At 49.3% G+C, this 18,265-nt stretch overlaps 1 protein-coding gene across 1 annotated transcript; it reads right to left on the reverse strand.

The window, feature by feature from the left end:
• Positions 1 to 463: 463 nt before the first annotated feature.
• On the reverse strand, positions 464 to 18,063 carry SMAP2 (small ArfGAP2). Its single transcript, XM_038167439.2, has 10 exons — positions 17,849 to 18,063; positions 5,835 to 5,968; positions 5,615 to 5,700; positions 4,909 to 4,987; positions 4,447 to 4,533; positions 3,896 to 3,977; positions 3,364 to 3,464; positions 3,065 to 3,230; positions 2,495 to 2,817; positions 464 to 1,591 (listed from the first exon to the last, which is right to left on the reverse strand). The coding sequence occupies exons 1-10, from the start codon at positions 17,949 to 17,951 to the stop codon at positions 1,466 to 1,468; spliced, it is 1,287 nt and encodes a 428-aa protein (XP_038023367.2). The 5' UTR covers positions 17,952 to 18,063; the 3' UTR covers positions 464 to 1,465.
• Between the last annotated feature and the right edge of the window lie 202 nt (positions 18,064 to 18,265).

Below are 18,265 nucleotides of genomic sequence, written 5' to 3' on the forward strand. Positions count from 1 at the left end.
GCACAGCCCCCCACAGCCCTAGGAAAACTGCCCTTCCTGTCTTCTTTATGTGACCCCAAATCCCCGCAACCCTCTCTCTGAAAGCTTACAGTGTACCTTTTGGATAGACCTTGGTCAGCTTTTATTGAACGTCAGCGTGGAGCTGCAGTTCTCCCATTCCTCCCAGCTGCAGGAATGCTGCATCCACCCGCACCCCTGCGCTGCAGGTTTCTGTTGTATATAAAGCTGTCAACTGACCTGATTTCGCCCCTGCTGAGCCTGGTTCTTTGCAGGCAGCCTCAGCTTTCAGGCAAACACCGTTCTTGCCTGACATTTGGGACGCAGCCCTGCTACAAAGCAGATGGAGCTCGTCCGATTTGGATGGAAGGCTCCCAGTCCCGACACCTGAAGTGAACAACTCGCACCAGGGAGAGCAGCATTCAGCACAATCTGTCGGGCTGTTTGAAAAACAAGACAAGTCAGCTGAGGTTTCACTGCAATATTTTATTTGGGAATTTACATATACACAGGAGAGAGGAGACCGCAGAAGTCTGACTTCTTGCTCACGCTGATGAGTTTAAGCAGTTGTGTTCTACTGAAGATGAGGAAAGAAATCTGACCCACCCACTTTTTATGCCTAGATTAAAATGTCTAAAGCTAGCTGGGAAGGGGTACCGGGGTTACACAAGAACAAAAAAAATATGAAAAAAGTATAAATTAGGATGTCATAGTCATTTTAAAAGTGTAAGAAAACTTGCAGCGGGCTCTCAGCCCTTGATAAGTTAACTCTCAGTTAGTTCGTTAAAAGTTAAATACATCGATACCACAGATTAGACAGAAAAGCCACTCTGAAGTGCAAGTTTCACATTCCAAACAGCTTGCCCCCACACTGTGCGAGAATCCTGCTTGCTCATGGGGGGAGGGAGAGGGGTCTTCAAAATGACTTTGGTTCCAATGAGGGTTGGCGAGCCAAGCACAGCAAGGCCTCAGCTCCAGAGAACGCTGCTCGAGGGAAGAGGTAGCAAGGCTTGCTTGCCCCGGGCTTGGGTTAAAATCCAGTTCCTCAGCACCAAACAGGGTTTCCACCCCTCTGCTAACCAAAACCCCTACTAATACTAGAGTTTAAGTGGTTCTTAAAAGGCCTGAAATTACAGGCAGTATTATTATAAGTACAGATTTCCCACGTTCCTCAGTCACACCTCTGCTAAGACCCCAGGACATTAAGTGCTACCCAGAAGCATTAGTGGAGGTTTGTGCAAGGAGGGGGGTCCACCCCAGAAGTGTGCATTGACTGTGCTAAATACAGGGGAGCTCATGTTCTGGTCACTGAGGTTTCACCGTGTCTGACAGTGAAAAGGCAGAGATGGGTCTCAGTTATGGAAAGAGGTTCGGGCTGGGCAGCCAGCCAGAAAGAAAAACCCTGAATGTCTCATGGAGCAGTTTTGAAGAACAGAACAGAAGGCAAAAATGGTCACAACGCACGGGATCATTTCCACATCTGAGTGCTGAGGGACTGATTGCTTCCCTGGGCACCTCCTCCACCCATTGACTGTCCATAGCCCATCATACCATTAGCTCCATAGAAGTTCATCCCAGCCATCTGCTGGGTCATCTGCAGAGGGGAGAAGAGAAGAAAGTCAGGGCTATGCCAGGGAAAACGTGCCAGCCCACGGCAGTCAGCTACAGTAAAACTCTTCCTCCCCGACACATTAGCCTTTAACAAATCCTCGTAAAAAGTTACAGTGCACAGACTTAAACAAGGTAATAAAGCTTCATTTAAGGATACCCTAAAGGTTAAAGTCCTCTACAGTCAACCCCAAGTTAGACTTACAAAAGCAGACTCCACTCACACACCTTTCATCTTATTATAGAATCCGAGGCACTGCCGAAACGTGGTGCTCTTATCTGACCTTTCTCTGCCATGCTAAGCAGCCTCTTAGAGGAACATGAATCACCTGGTACTAGTGCTGGTAGCACTCCTGATTCACAACAGGGTTTTATAGCACCCCCTGCTATACCTCAAATCAGCCTGCGAGTCCCCAGCCCAGCTCCTTCAGCTCAAGGCACAGGACACAGATGCAGCTGATGCTACTGCATGAACACAAACCTCTGACATCCAGCTCACATGAAGCTCTGATTTCTATACAGGACACTAGTTTTGTCTACAAACCTGCTATTTAGCCCCATCTCTCCTCATTTACATGAAGGGAGAGCCAAGGTTTTGTTTCGCATTTATCCCCAGAAAAGCGAGGATCACTACCTAGAAGTTTCCCAGGTGTGCTCATCTATCAAGCTGAGGAATTTCTCCTTTCAGCTGATGTTACACTGATTTTTGGTCTCCACCATGAACCCTGAGACCACAAAATAAGTTACTGCTTTTTGATGCCTGCCAGCAGCACCAGCATGCCTCACCCAACCCCAGGAGACAGGCTGAGAGCACAAGGGACAGAAGCTTACTGCCTGTGCCTCCCCTGTCCTCCATCCACCCTCGGGTCAGCAGCAGATCCCCCCTCACCTGAGTGATGTTCCACTGAAGCTGCTGTGCTGGCTGCACACCGTAGACAGGTTGGGGAACCGCTGCCATGCCGGCCACATAGCCAGCCTGCTGCGCAGCCATCATCCCGTTGGGGACACCGATGACAGCCGCCTGCACGTTGCCCACGTACCCAGCTGGGATGGCCATGGGGGTCACCATCCCCGCAGCCCCAGGCTGGGCCATCATGCCCACCGAGGGGGCCATCATGCCTCCCATCATGCTGCTGGAAGGAGCCACTCCTGGGAAGCCCGTGTAAGCTGCTGGGGGGTACGCCATCTGAGCCGGGGCCATGAACATTGCTCCTGAAAAAGGAGGAATAAAACAAAAGGGAAGGAGTGTTATTGCGCTCACTGTTGGGGCTGAAACGCTGACCTTCAAATCAAAGCCTGCTGCAACGCTCGCTCGGCCGTGACATCCAGGCTACGCAGCTCATTATGCTCCTCACCAGCTCTCAAGGACCACCTACACTCCCACATCCCTGCTTGTCAGCTACTAGGACACCCCCACCCACTCTGAATTAGTGTGCTGCTCTATTCTGAGATCTGTTACCTTGCGCGGGCAGCTGAGGTGTTTGAGAGCCGTACAGGGAGAGGATAGAGTCTTTAGAGAGCTGCTTCTTCCCCACTTCATCCCCTTTGCCTCCTGGCTCGGGGAAGAGGTTCAGGTTTTCAGGAACAGAACCAGCACTTCCAGAGGTTGGCATAGAACCAGTGACCTGAGAAAGAGACAGCACAAATGAATCAGCTGCCTTCAGCACTGCAGGAAGGTGGAGATCACTGTGGGAAGGTGGAGATCACTGTCTCCTCACTCAAGCATCTCTTTGGCAAACACTGATGCTCCTTGCTTACCTTCCTGGAGTCAGAGTTCGATGCCACCGATGCAAAAAGATCAAGATCCTTCTCTAAGCTGCTCGGCCTGCCATTTGTAAGGGTGCTTGTCACAGGAGCATCTGGGAGAGAGAAAGCTGTGATGGACGGGCACGCAGATGGCCTCAGGCTGAGGGGCAGCCTCCTTGCCAATGAAGCAGTTTGCACATATGCCACTCAACCCAGTGACCTGACCTGTAACCTACTTCAGCCAGCACACTGCCAGCTCTTCACTCTCCCTTCTGGTGAAGGGAAGGAACTGGCTTAGGACCAAGGAAGCACACTGTGCCATATCTGTCCCATTAACCTCAGAGTAGCCAGGAGCCACATGGTGTCTGGAGACCATTAAGTGCTCCTGTAATACTACAGCCACTGCACCAGCAAAAAGGAAAAGAGATGTTTCTGCTGCAGTGACCCGAGAGGGAAATAAAGTACTCAAAGTTCACTACATTAAAAAAAAAGATAGAACATGGGGGCAATTTAACAAGTGCAATAGTGCTGGAGAGGCTCTTACCAAGTCCTAGCAAGTCCATTACTGGTTCAGAAGACTTAGGAGAACTCTTTCTTGACTGCTGTGTCTCTTCTTTCTTTTGAGGCTAGGGAAAGAACACCAGAAGTCTTGTTCAAGTCTTGGTTTTACTCTGATATATCAGAGGCTTTAATGAGAGATTAAACCCCTTAAAAATCCTTTTCCCAGTGGACATAAGTGCTTTGAAAAGTGAACAGAAATTCAGAGCAAGTATTCCACAATTGTTTTACTGTCCTGTTATATCGGAACTCATCGACAAATTTAAGCATGCTCTAAACTAGGAAAAATAACAGCTCAAGTTAGAAACATAAGCAGGGAGTAGCCGGATTCCAATCTGCTCTGCACTGCAAGGCAGAGCACATCTGCTCAGTATCTGTCTGAGCAGTGGAAAACAAGCTACTACCATTAGTGTGACTCAATGCATCCACTGCTATGACTGAGGCCTGAAAAAATGCTTCCATATGAAGCTGGAATACCTCCGTCCTGCTCAAGAGAAGTCTTTACAATTGATCGATGGCCATGGCTTCTGGTCTTACCATTTTCACCTTCTCAAAGATGATAGGTTCCAGTTTTCTTTCTGATACTGGCTCATTACTCTTTTTCCATTTGTCATCTTTCTCTTTCTGTAAAGGAAAGCACTGACATGAGGTCAAAGCTCACATCACGCAGTAAGAACGATAGATCTTTGTGTGCTGTTACTAACCTAAAAAGCCTCAATCTTTGCTCATTTCAATTTGCTCCTAGCAAGCTACCCATCCAACAGCACAGATATACAGCTGAAGACCTACATTAGAAATCAGTCGTGCTCTGACCTTCAGAGGTCCCTTCCAACTTAAATTATTCTCTACAGAACAACTGAATCCAATCAGCCTTGTAGAAATTAGTCACTAATACAGGAAATTTAAGCCTGTCTGTTTTCATACACTCACTGCTTACTCATGAGACAGACCTACACTTAACAAGCACTCAAGCCTTCGTAGAAGTGATTAGGAACTAACCCTAAATGCGTTGATGTCAATACTTCGGTCCATGTATTTCTTCTTTTCATACTTATCACGAATGAAGCCCTCCACAGCTCTGCAAGAAGCTTGTTAAAGACAAATGATTCAAGAGCAGAAGATTTGCATAGCTTTGTTTAACACACGGATACAAGGTACAAGCTGTAACTAAATTAACGACTGCCTAAAGAGCATTTCCAGCAGTAACTTTAAAATAATTTAGCCTTGGATCCAACTACTTCAGCTGCTCAATTTTTGCTCCTTTGGACTATTCAAAGCATGACAGTGCTATAAAAGGTACACTAAATCAGGGCTTAATTCCTACCGTGCTTTTTTCTTTGATGTTTACTTTGAACATCACTTAAGAGCACACGTGTCACCAGCACAAGGCACAGTGGTCAGATAAATGGATCTGATGCATACAGGAGCACCTCAGCCACCAGCTTAAGACTAAAACTAAGAAGAGATGCTCCTTTTAGGTTCACATCTGTAAAGCCCCTTGCACTACCTATCTAGAAATCCGTATTTAATAGATTAGTAGAAAATTACAGCTTCATTTTCAGAAGTGTTGGATCTTTCCAGCTGTCTCCACTAAGGATCTTAAATGCTCAAGCCTCCTGTTTGCCACAGGCCCTGAAGTGCATCTCACACAACACCTTGGGTTGTAACACTCATCTTTCCCCAGCAGCAGAAGAAGAAAGGATACTGATCTGTTTGAGGTCTCCTGAAGTTCTCCGGCAGGAAGGCTTCGTAAAGACGATTTGCTTTTCCATTCCCCATCTCTTGCATGCACTGCAATTCAAAAGAACTCATCCCGATTATCTTTTTGCTTCACTTCCCACCTCTTTGGTCTCTGAGACTTTATGACTCCCCCCAGCTCACAAACCCCCACTACTACAACAATCCCTTCATTTCACCTGCATTACCTGTATCTGTTCTTGTGTCCACTGGTCAAGATTGACAGATTTTACCCTGGATATATGAACTCCTAGGTTCCTGTGGATCCCAGCACAACGAATACAGATGAACACACCAATATTCCAGGATGCCCATCGTGGCCCTGCAAAGAGATAAAAAAAAAAGTGTTTCATACCAGCCAGTCAAACCGTGGTTACCTTGAGCAACTGAGAAACTGCACCAAGTGAACTGGGACTGAGGAGTCCAGGCTAGAAATTTGAATTAGCAGCAGAATGTTTAAAGATCATTTCCCAATGATTGTAGTTAGAACCAGTATTTTATTACCTCCCTCTTCCATTTTGAAAGCTCTACACAAATAACTCCAAGGGGAAGAGGGAATAAAATAAGCAGTCAAACCACTCAAGACCACAAACCTCAATTTCCCCTTGCTTAAACAGTCACAGCAAAATAGGGCTGCTCCTGCTTTAACAACAGAACCTTTCCACTGCGATAGGGTTACCTGAGAGTCAGCTCCACAATATCCACGACTGCTCTAGGAAAAGCAGCATGAAACTTATGATTTGCATCAAGTCTTCTGTTGGCCTTGTGCAGGAAGAAGCAGATGAGTGAGGAGAGCAGCACGAAGCCTGGTGCTTTGGTCCCCAGGCCAGATCCTGGCCCAGGACCTGGGAACAGTTCACTCCCCAGTTTCTACAGCTCTAATCAGACTCATTTTGCATGCGGCTGTCAGACAGGCAGGAGAGCTGAGAGGTGTGGACGGGAGATCATGCCAGGGAAGAGAACCACGAGGGAAAGATTAACGAGCTGTTTTACTCACTGCAAACAGTTCTCTGCAGGAAGGCTGAAGCACATCACAGGGGGATGAGGGGCTCTGCAGCCCAGCACAGGCACTCCCACTGCTCACAGCCCCCTCCCCGACTGGGACCAGCACAGACTCCAGTCCCTGAAACCCTCAGTCCCACATAAGACCAGCTTTGGAAGCAGTCCTCTGCAGTGTGAGACAAGCAGGTTTAAATATGAGATAACCAGGCTGCAGCTGCCATCTGTGTGGTTAAGTCACAGCTGGGTATTATTTTGGCTGATGGCACCTACAGCAAAGCCACATCCTGAAGAAGAACCACGAGCCTCCAGCCCTGGAGCAGAACAGTTTTAAGAAGAGCAGATACATGAAGAGCTCCCCATTTCCCTCCACCCATCCAGGAGCATGAGGTGCACTTTTATTGCTACAGGATAAAAAGTGCCGCTCCAAGTCAAGCTTCCTCACTCAGGTACCTGACCAGCACAGCAAATTTAACAAGTACTTCCAGAGGAACTACAGGCATTACTGCAGATGAGTTATGCTGCCTTTCCTTGCCATAGTTAAAATAGCAATCCTCAAAGCAAATGATACTGAAGTGGGAGGAGAAAGAGGGGGAAAGTGTAATTTCAAAGCCCGAGAAAAGCAGCGCTGCATTTAACAGCCATCTAGCATATCCAGGAAAGTTAAACTTAACTCCAATTTACTGGGCAAGTCCAGAGCATCCTGAGGGATTTAACACTAATAAGGCAATCACTGGCTCACGGTTCCTTCCAGGGCAGAGGCATGCAACCTCTAACATCCCCAGAAGAATTTCTTGCAGCTACCTTAATTTATTTGTTTTTTGAAAAAGCTTTCCCAAGTTTTCTGGCCTGGCCCAACATTTATTTCTGCTTTTTCACTAGAAGTGATCCTTTGGAAAGGCACTGGTTTAACGATGCTGATCAAAGTCATTTCCCTGCCTAGGAACAGCTCTTGGTGAACACCTTCTAGAAGCACCTTCTTGACTGCACCTCAATGTGTTACATCTACCCAAGTCTAGAAGTGATTAAATAAAAGGAGAAGGCCATCCTATTAGCATCACCTCAGCATGCCAAAGAAAAGAATGGAAATAAATGTCTGTAGTTTGCTCAACATTATGCTTGTAGCCCACCGAGGTAACTGCAGGAACTCTGATCCTCCATTTGATTTATCCGGTAGCATTCTCTCCCAGCCAGACCCTGTCTCATCTGAACTGCTCCTGAAAGCTATAATATGAGAGACTGATGGCAGGATTAAGCATGAGATTCAAGGTTAGATTTAAACTCCAGATATATTTAGCTTTTATAGGACTAAAAGGATTAATAGCCAGCTAGATACTGCATCGGGGTTATAGTAATCAGCTCAAGATCGTCACATGGGCTAGTTCAAGCCCCTGCAGCCTCCCACCCTGTGACACAGGATGGGTGACTCAGTGGTGCTGTGACACCCATCCTGCCTTGGTGTCACCCCAGCTGCGATGCAGGACCCGAAACAGCAACAGCTGAGTGCTGGGATAACAGCTGGCCAGCTCTGCTAGGTGCCATCTCTGGGAGACACCGGTGTAAAAGCAGCTCCATTATGCTAGCAGACATTAAAACAGAGGATTTCTGACAGCCTCCCAGCAGCTAGCACTTGGTGGTAAATGCAGATATTACACAACGAAAGGCGGTTCCCCTCCACGAGGGCTGTTCCAGCAGTACTTGCAGTGCCAAGAAGTGCCGTGAGGAGGACTTCAGACCGACAAAGCAGAAGAGGTCAGAATTTTGGCAGTGTGGGGCTGTTCCTGTGGCCTGAGCCAGGAGGAAGGCGGTGACCCCACACGCTGAGCGGTCTGCTCACAACATGGGAGCGTGCAGCAGGTACTCAGACAGCTCTGAAAAAGCTGCCTGAGGTCTCTCAAAGAGGAACGAGACCCAGCTACACCCCTCCAGAGTAAAAAAGCTGCTTTAAGATAAGCAGCTGCACAAGAGGCAGCAGCAGAAGGTTGACACAGCGAGACCGCACGCAACAGGCGAGGGGAGCTCCTGAATAATCAGTGATGAGCAGAGCAAGCAGTAGCAACAAGGCAAATGAAGTCTGCCCAGCTATCAGCGCCCAAATAGCTCCGTGCTGGTTGAAATTACCCCAATTACCCCAAGGGAAGGTTACGGGGCTGTTGCTGGAGGCAGGGGTACCCCACACAAGATGGCTGCCGCTGGCCAGGCTGCTGAGGGAGCAATGGGTGAAGCCTCAAGGCCCAGATTAGGGGCACCAGCCCGGCCACACGCATACCTTTACCAGGCCTTCAGCTTCACTACTTAGTGCCCCAGACCTTAAAGCCAAAACAATGTTTTTACTGCTTTTTACTGTGTTTTGTCTCAAGGGCGAGGGGGAGGCCGGCCTCGGTGCCGCTGTAAACAAGGCTCCCACTTCCCCCTCGAGGCCGCAAAGGAGTCGCTCTAGAAATCGCATGAGGAAGTGCCCAGAGAAATCAGGCAGGGGAGATTTTTGTGCAGTCATTTCCCCACGGTTTCACATGCTGTTTTTCAAGGTGACTGACTTGCAGAAAGCCCCAGGTGAAGGTATTTACAGAAGCGAGTTCAGTCATATGTTACAGCACTCAACTTCCCGAAACTAAACTGAGCTGAAAACTGCACAGCAGTTACAGCAACTGGGCACTTACAGAGGAGGCAGAACACATTTGTAAAAGCACAAAGGCACAATTTCTCAGAAAAACGCCTTTTAGATCAGTAAGCCACTTGAGAAAACACCACCAGAGGCCTCATCTCCCCCTGAGGCCTTCGGATGCTCATGAGGGCCCAGGACACCACAGGAGCTTTGTGCCCTCCAGGTTGGAGGAATCACAAAAATGGAGCTTATAAACCAAAGGTTTTAAGGCACAGCTCACAGAAGCATTTGGCTTATTAAACCAGTAGAAAGAAACATGAAAGAAATCGGTCCTTGCATGAACACACTCACTAGCATCATAAAAATAGTTCCCTTCAGGCTGGCATCCACACAGCTACCAGATGGCTCTAGAGCTGGAGGCCCGAATGAAAACTCACTTTCCATATGCAAAACTAAGGTTTGCTGCAATGCCAACCAGCATCAGACACGCACGCCTGGTGCTGCACTCGCTCCTTTCAGTATTATACCGAATTTTAACATCCATAGAAAGCAAAGCAAGTTCCTTGGCACAAACCAGAGCTGGGCATCACTTCCTCAGTTCTGATTAATCATCTCATGGCCCTGCGCAGTGCCTCGGATATGCAAAATGCTTCCTGGAGAATGCCACTTGCAGATGAACAAGAGATTAAAGGAAAAAGCAGTTTTCAAGAAGAATTGGATATTAATCAAAGCAGATTCAAGAGCTTGGCTACGCACTCAGATCCAGCACAATATTAAGGCTAGATGAGACCACTTCCATGCATATTCCTGGCCTGGGAATGGTTGCAGAGAGATCCCAGTCAGCTCTGTCATTTAAGAAAGCTGCACTGAATGCCTGACAGGGCATTTCTAAAGGGGGATGCACCCGTATCCAGAACGGACTAGAGAGCTGTATGCGAGAAACCCTGCTGCCCAGTCAGTGCCTCCATGCGCTGGTTTCATGGCCTGTTTTATATCCCAGCATGTCAAAATAAACACTGCATACCAGGCAGCCCATACCAGCTTAAGTTAGCACCCACGACTGAATCATTAATGCCGACAAGGACTGTCTGAATGATCTGCCCTTGGTGAAAAGGCTCGCAATTCCCTTTAAAACCCAAGCCCAGCCTGGCCAGCACACACCACGCTGTAGCCACTTGCTGAAAGTTCACACTCTGGAGTGCTTTTAATCGAGGAATCCCAAGGGGATTCACTCCTCATCCTTTATTCAGACATTACATTTTGGCTCAAGCTACTTGTGCAAGTTTCTTCAGTAATAACCCTCCAGAAGGCATTTAAAAATAAAACAGAAATTGGCTGCAAAGCCACTGCTCTTTTGAGAAGGGGGGGGGGGTCAGGGAAAAATAGATGCTTTCACAGGCAGGAAGGAGCGCACACAGCTATTCAAAGCCTAATGAAATATTCTTAGTGCAAACAATCATTTGACTCGCAGGCGATCCAGCAAAAGCCCAGCTGTAACTGGGAAGTGTGCCTGCCAGGCCCATTGATCCCAGCTAACACTACTACATGTGTTGAGGTCCAACCACCCCCTCTGCACACACAGGGAAAGGGGATGTGGGAAATGCTCCTTGGAGAGGTGTAGTCCCAGCAAAATGACATCCACATCCTCTCCTACAAGCCTTCACCAGCACTTGGAAATTTCTCATCGAGTCAAAGTTGATGAGAGCAAAAAAGCCCAACTTTTTGCAGAGCCAAATGAGGAAATAGCCAAGTATCCAAGAGCTTCCTTTGACTTGTGGTTTCCTTATTCTGGAAAGAGATTGCTTAATGACTTACTGAAATTCATTCCATTCATAGAGAAGCTATGACAAAAGCAGTGTTACAAAACAGCTTCCTCTCCTCTCGACTGTAGACGTCTGTTCTGCAGTCAAGTGTTCAGATTATCTGGGGAAAACAAGGTAAACCCTGCTGGCAAGTGAAAAGGACAGTTAAACTTAACTTCAAGATCTCTTGATTATGCCAGGTAGCTATCAATGCATGCAAGTTAGTAGCAGTTTTTTTGGCGTTTGTTTTTCCAAATAAAGGACTGCTGCAGTACCTACAAGCCTCAGCCATTCTTTGCATGCAAAGAGAAGAGCCAGAGGCATCTACAGTGGTTGAGAACATTGCTGCAGACAACAGCTTGGAGCTTCGCCTTTAAATTCTTCTTTATGTTATCAGCAGCCATATACTGTTTCCCCAAACCACAGCGTTTACAACAGGCATGTTACTGGCCAACTCACATCAAGCAGACTGCTGCTGGCTCAGTTCTCTCCAGGGCAGGTTATGAAGCCTCTGCAGCTCACCCGAAATGCCTACTGTCCCAGGGCCTGGTGGCTTTGAAGGCAGTCACACAGAATTTGACCTGTTGTTCCCAGAACACCAGATCTAACAATGAGCAGTGGTAAGACTGCAGAAGAAGCTTTCAACCCAAATCTTATCATTGTTACCATCTTGCTCTCTGAAGAGGTGCTGCGATGATACAGACGCAGAGCAAAGCAGAGGAAATTGAAATGGATGCTGCGAACAGCAGGGTGGGTCCTTCCTGCTGTTTTAAGGAAGGGATGTTTATTGCTTCGGTAGATAAACCATGAAAGCAACAATTTCAAGCAGATGCTATACTAAGACTATGCCAGACAACTGGTTAACATTACCAACGTTGACAGCAACACCACCTAACAATATATAAAATCAGTCCCACGGAACCCCATATTTTCTGAGGAGGTTAGCACAGGAATCCTAACAGAGACGGGCAACAAAGAACAGGACAGAGTTCCTGAGATTTGATAATAAAAGGCTGGTCACCGGGGTCTGGCCAACGCCACACACAGGTCAGCCTAGGAGTTGCTAGTGTAAAAGCAACAGCTTTATTTCAAGGAGGCTTGAATCACAAAAAAAAAAAAAAGGTAGTAAACAAGCCCTGTTTTTCAGGCAATACAGCTTTGAATTTTTCTACCATCAAGTCTGCTCATGCAGTTCTATTTTAATTTATTTTTAATATTTAGATTCCATTTAGATTTTTGAGTTTGTAGATCTGGAGTCAAAGCCCTTGCTGTAGCTCCTGACACAGCAGTCAGCTTCTGGGCCACTTTTTGCTACAAAACGGATCTGTTCTGGAAATGAACTCCTCTTCACTATCCATCACCAAAAAAGACTTGATATTCATGATGAAAAGGCATAATCTGGCCAGGATGGAAATGTACAGTGTGACAATAGAGGTGAGCAGTTTACCATGGCACTGAAAGGCCAAACAGCACAGGCAAATCCAGCTCCACAGTCAAACGAAGCTCTGATTCAACGCAGTCTCTCTCAGAAACTCAAGCTTTTCTGTCCTAGATTTCCTGGGACACACCAAATAATCACTATTCCGCACCAACCTGAAGGAGCCAACAGCTATTCTTGCTTCTCTAGCTTGTTTTGATAGCCTGCTTGCATTTTGGAGGATGAGTTACCTTTAAACCAGAGGCATTTTCTGGAGAGGCTGGCACAAGCTCCTGAGTGTTTGCTACCTTATATAATTTATCTGGCAGTTACTATAGGAACAAACTTCCACTGAAGTTGCAGCTATGACTGGAGAATCACATGGCATTTTCGGGCCCTTAATTTACACCCTTTGCTGTAGCAGCCACTCAGCACACTTTGGCTCTCCACAGATGGGTCGATATAGCTGGGAGAGAACAACAACAGCATTAAAATAGACACGGTTTGCCAAGATGCCCTCTACTCGGAGGATTATCTTTGTTATCTATTTCTGTCAGATGGAGAGACTTGCATCTCTGTGACTCAGCTCTGCATCTCTTTTCTGAAAGGATTTCTTCGAGTAACTCTTTACTAATCAGAAGCCAATTCCAGTGTAAGTCCCCCTCCAAAGGAGGATGCTTTTTTGCCAGGTGGGCAGCTTGGGTGGGAAGTTCCAGCAACCTACCTCACGCAGGTGAGCACATGGGTCAGTCTGAGCTGGGTTCCCTTGTAGGCAGGGTCCCACACCAGGACAGCACCACTCAGACCCCCCAGGACAAAGATCACTGAAGGATAAAGCAAGTCTCATGGGCAAAGCTCATTTCATCTTCTCAGGCCAGTGTTCTGTGGTAGAACACTGCAAAAGCAGCAGCACTTTGTTAAGATAACTGCAGAATATTAGGACCACAGCTAAGAATTAAATTGAGTGTACACACAAAGATATATGCACCCCTTCAGGCAAGCTTCCATTAAGTGAGCTTCTCCTAATTCAAGATTTTCTAAAGCAAGCTGAGCAGCTTTAGACCTACAGCTCTGATTTTGAAGCTGACTGCAGGCCAACAGCATGCAGCACTATCCACTGCTCTGTTTTCCCAGTGATTTTTCATCACACAATTGTTTTAGAGAAGCATTTAGGTTACTTTTCACATTTCTTTTACTAAGAAGTCACCTGTGATTCAATAGCTTTCCTCTGCTGATGGAGGATTTGAGTCAGAGCAGATTTGATGTTGACTATTAGCAACGTGCTTCATATTAGCACTCGTTTGGCTGGATTAAACCACCTGCAATATGACTAACCCCCATTTTACTGGAGGTCACCCTTCCTGAAGCATACCTGCAGTAGCCACAAGCTTCTTATCCTACTCTTCCTGTTTGCCAGCAGCTTCCTACCCCATCCAGCACTTAACGACCTCCTCACAGGTAATTGCCAAGTTCCGCCCCTCTTTCAGAAAGAGCTACTTGAGGAATTAGATCAGGGTTCGGGTTGTGTTCAGGAGCAAACAGCTTTCCAGCAAATCACTCAGGTTACAAGAAGGGGTTGATTTTGGCACAGCAGCTCTCACAAGACACAAGGGACAGAGGGGAGAGTCAGACAAACCAGGAGGAGCACAGGGCAACCTTAAGTGATGAACAGCTAGAGCAGTCCTCGCTGGTGCTCCCTGGAGGAAACTGGTTCTGGTGCCAAGGAAACCGGGTCCAAGGAGCCTGTTGGATAGACAGGACTGGGAGAGCAGAGGGGAACAGTTTGGGAGAAGGAGAAAATCAAACAGAATTAGCTGCATGTTGCACAGGTCCAGCTTTAAAGTCAGAAACACAGAGAAGACTCCAGTTAATTCAAGTATTACTCAACACAGGACTGTTTCCACTTACTGGAAGACATCTGAGGTCAGGACCAATTTTCCTGATTACACCACATCCCTCCTGCACCTGCGTCACAGCTCCAGCCTCCGGGCTCGCTCTGGTGTTGGGTAGCCTGGCTTCTGACAGATGGTCAGTGCCTGGCAGCCCTGACATCCTACACACATGGAACCACCACTGCTCTCAGAAGTGTCCCTGCCACGAGAAATGCACCAAGAGAAAGGATCCCACTCACCAACAGCTCGTTTCTCTTTTAAGGACTGCGCTCCAGCAATGCACACAGCAGCCAAGACCTTCAAATAAAGAGGATTATGATGATTCAGTCCCTCCAGCCTTCCACTTAGCCACACTGGGTAGTCCTGAGAGGAGCTGTGCCATCGCAGGTGGTGCCAGGACTGCTTTGATAATCACAATTAGTATCCTGATAGCATCATGTGAGCACCTTTGATAGCACTTGCAAATGTTTTGATTGTGCCTAGCATTGCCAGGTGATGTCCTAAAGGCTGCCACCGAGATCAAGCCTGGTTTGTCCCATGTACACTGAAGCTTTCACACAAGCTCAGCTGCCACAAAGCACTCCTGCCATGCCTTTTTTTCAGCACAGGTCACTCACCTGCCCATTCTCTGATCAGCCTGCCCACTTTACCCACAGATAACACTGACAGAAGCTCCACGATTGAAAGAGGAAGCAGCAGGGCAGAGATCTCGCCCACTTCCTCCAAAACAAGAGCCTCAAAGCACTGCACACTGTTTGTTGTTGCAAAGCAACCAACCCTGAGCTTGTTTTCCCAGTTTCCCTGTCTTTTTTTTTTGTCCTCCAACAACTTGGCCCTGGCCACGGGCAGCTGCGTGAAGCCCCGAGGGAAGCCGCTGTGCTCACACTTCTCCTTTCACTCTTACTGTGTGGCTCCTACAGCACAGCTGTGCAGAAGCAAAGCCTTGGAAGGAGTCCTGGGTGCTGAGGAAGCCACTCGAATCCCAAACACACACGGGGAGAAGGGCCCGGACTGATGCTGAGGCCGCTGTGGAGGTACGAGATCAGGTGGGTACATGCAGTTCCTGCAGGTACCGAAATCTCATTTAGTTCTGCAGATAGAAGAAATACAGCACCGAAACCCAGCAAGCAGTTAGGTCATTGGGAACAGGCATAATGGAAGTGTGGGTGGCATCTGAACAGTCTCTGCTTATGTGTCATGCTAGCTTGGAAAGGCGCAGCTCAAGCAGCAAAACACCACGGATCCGGTAAGCTGGGCACAAAAAAAGAGTCCAAAGCCAGTGTTTTATTGTAGCACTGCCTTCAGAGGGGCTGGGGGAGCCGCCAGGTTCTTCCTCTGCCCTCAGCTTTGTTGAGACTTGCCCTGAGATCCTGATGACCTTGAACACGAGCTGTCTGGAGGAGCAGGCAAGGAGTGCCACCTGCCTCCAGCCACCCCCCAGCACCGCTAACGAAGCGACCCAGATCCAGCAGTGACCTTGGCGAATGCCTGCTCCCAACACGGGGCCGCAGCACCAACATCTGCAGCTCACCAAGGACACAAAGCCTGCTCGTGAAAAAAGTTTAATTTCTGCAGGGAAGATGATGATTTTGGACCTCGGGATCTCCAAAAATGCACATCCCGCTCCGAGCTCAGCTGGTACAGCCAGCGTTGTGGCTGCCCAAAGCCATCAAGCAGCCGGCTGCACAGAAGCACTGCCACGCTTCCAGGTAGCACTGGAAACGTTGAGGAAAACCATCTGGAGGCAGCAAGTGCCACGTGGTCTCATCAGTGCAGACCTGCACGGAGTTGTAGTTATGAAGCCGTAGATCAAACGAGATGTGCTCCTCACTCTGCACAAGCACACTGGGCTCGTTCCCGTGCCCAAAGGAGCTCTGCAGTTCCTTGCAGCAGCAGCGAGCACGAAATTCAGGCCCTCCTTGCCACTGCAAGCCACAACAGAAGCACAAAACACGATGCTCAGCTGGCACCTGGCTGGAGAGCTCACTGGGCCTACCCTGCTGCAGCCTGGAGCTCTCCAGACCGAGATCTGACATCTCCACGAGTCTCATTAGGATTGTGGATCATTATTTCACCAGGCAGGACTGAGCACGACAGCAGCCCCCACTCCTCCAGACAGGTCTCAGGTGCTTCCCCTGGCACAAGCAGCTTAAGGTTTTGGGGGTGAGGCTTAACTGTGCGCTGTGACTTAAGAATTAGAGCCAGGGAGGCATCTCCAGGACACGCCGTCAACAGGAGCAGCTACAGAACAGCAACACGACGAGTAACCAGGAGCCGCGATGAGAACGCTGCCCTGCCTTGAGATAAGGCAGCTGTTGGTGCCCTTGGTGCTGGCGTTAGGAGCCAGGAGATAAGAGACCCGCAGGCTTTTACACTCAGCTCCCTGCCTGCGGGGTCAGGCAGAGCCAGGTGGAGGTGTGAGGGGCTGCCAGACCGAGCTGCTGCTACGAGGGCACTGCTTTCTGGGCTTCTGAGAGCCCCTTCTAGGAGCAGCCTATGTTTTTATTTTGTATTTTTTAATATATTTTATATTTCTATGCAGAGCAGCCCCATTTTCAGGCAGTTCAGTGGGACCTGGCAGCTCTCAGAGCTCACACTGCAGCTCCTGGGCACTGCTGGACACTGAGACCCAGCTCCCAGAGCTCATTTATTGGGGCTGTTGGGACACAAGCCTCAACTCCCAACCTCCAAATCACAAAAAAACCTCACTAAAACAGGATTTTAAATAAAAAACAGCCCTGCTTTAGCCCTTTTAATATGGGAAAGGCTCCAGCATCACAGGGGGACAGGTCAGGGCTGTGCCACCCCCCTGCCTCCTGGGGCACCGACACCTCTGGCTGTCCCCAGCACTGGGGGGGAGGAACCTCGACCACATCACCCCCCTGTGACCCCCCCGTGTCCCTTCGCATCCCCCCCGGGGCCACCCCCAGCCCCCTCAACCCCCCCACATCCACCACCACCCTGTGCCGACCCTCCGGGCCTCCCCCCGACACTGGAGGACACCGAGCTCCTACCCCAGGACCTCAGGCAGCGCTCTGCAACCAAATTCGTGCTTTTTTCCCTTTTTTTTCACTTTAACTTTTTATTACCTTTACCTAAACCCCCCCAATACACCCCCATTCAGCCCCCCACATCCACCACCACGCCGTGCCCACCCTCCAGGCCTCCTCCCACAACACCGGAGACCACCGAGCTCCCCCCCTAGGACCTCAGCCAGCGCTCTACAACCAAATTCGTGCTTTTTAACCTTTTTTTCACTTCAATTTTTTATTACCTTTACCTAAACCCCCCCAATACACCCCCAATCACCCCCCCAACGGGGTCATCACCCCCCCAACCCCCCCAAAGCCCCCTCAAACCCCCTCAAATCCCCCCTCAACCCCCAACCCCCCCCGCCCAAAACCCCCCAAATCCCCCTCCCGAGCCCCCCCAACCCCCCCCCCTCCCCGTTACCGTTCCCGTTCCCAGCCCCCCCCCCCGCCGTTACCTTTGGCCTGGCAGTCAGCGCAGAACTTGTTGGCCTCGTCCAGCAGCAGCCCTGCCAGCACGGCCTGGTAGCGCTCCACGTCCCGCACCGATTTCCCCGTCATGGCCCGGCCGCCGCCGCCGCTGCCCGCCCGCGGGTCACGGCGCCGCCACCGCCGGAGCCCCCCCCGCCGCTTCCTGCTTCCGGTCAGCCGGTAGTGGGCGGGGCGTAAAGAGGGAGAAGCCAATGGGAGGGAGCGCGCGCGCTTTAACGCCTCCTGAGTCCCCGCCCCCTCGGCCCGTGCACGGCGCTGATTGGTTGAGGGGAGGAACGGGCCAAGGGAGCCAATGGGAGGGAGGGAGGAGGAGGGGAGGGGAGGGGGGAGAGGGGGAGGCATGAATGGGGAGGGTCACGTGACGGGGTGGGAGGGGAGGGGGA

Source organism: Anas platyrhynchos, chromosome 24, assembly GCF_047663525.1.
Source record: "Anas platyrhynchos isolate ZD024472 breed Pekin duck chromosome 24, IASCAAS_PekinDuck_T2T, whole genome shotgun sequence".
Classification (NCBI taxonomy): domain Eukaryota; kingdom Metazoa; phylum Chordata; class Aves; order Anseriformes; family Anatidae; genus Anas; species Anas platyrhynchos.

Excerpts from the sequence above, each read along its gene's own strand:
- SMAP2 (XM_038167439.2), bottom strand. The coding sequence starts at position 17,951 with ATGACGGGGAAATCGGTGCGGGACGTGGAGCGCTACCAGGCCGTGCTG. Across the intron at positions 5,969-17,848 it reads CGCTGACTGCCAGGCCAAAG|GGCCACGATGGGCATCCTGG; the intron begins GTAACGGCGGGG and ends ATCTCTTTGCAG. Across the intron at positions 4,534-4,908 it reads TTGACATCAACGCATTTAGG|AAAGAGAAAGATGACAAATG; the intron begins GTTAGTTCCTAA and ends TTTCCTTTACAG.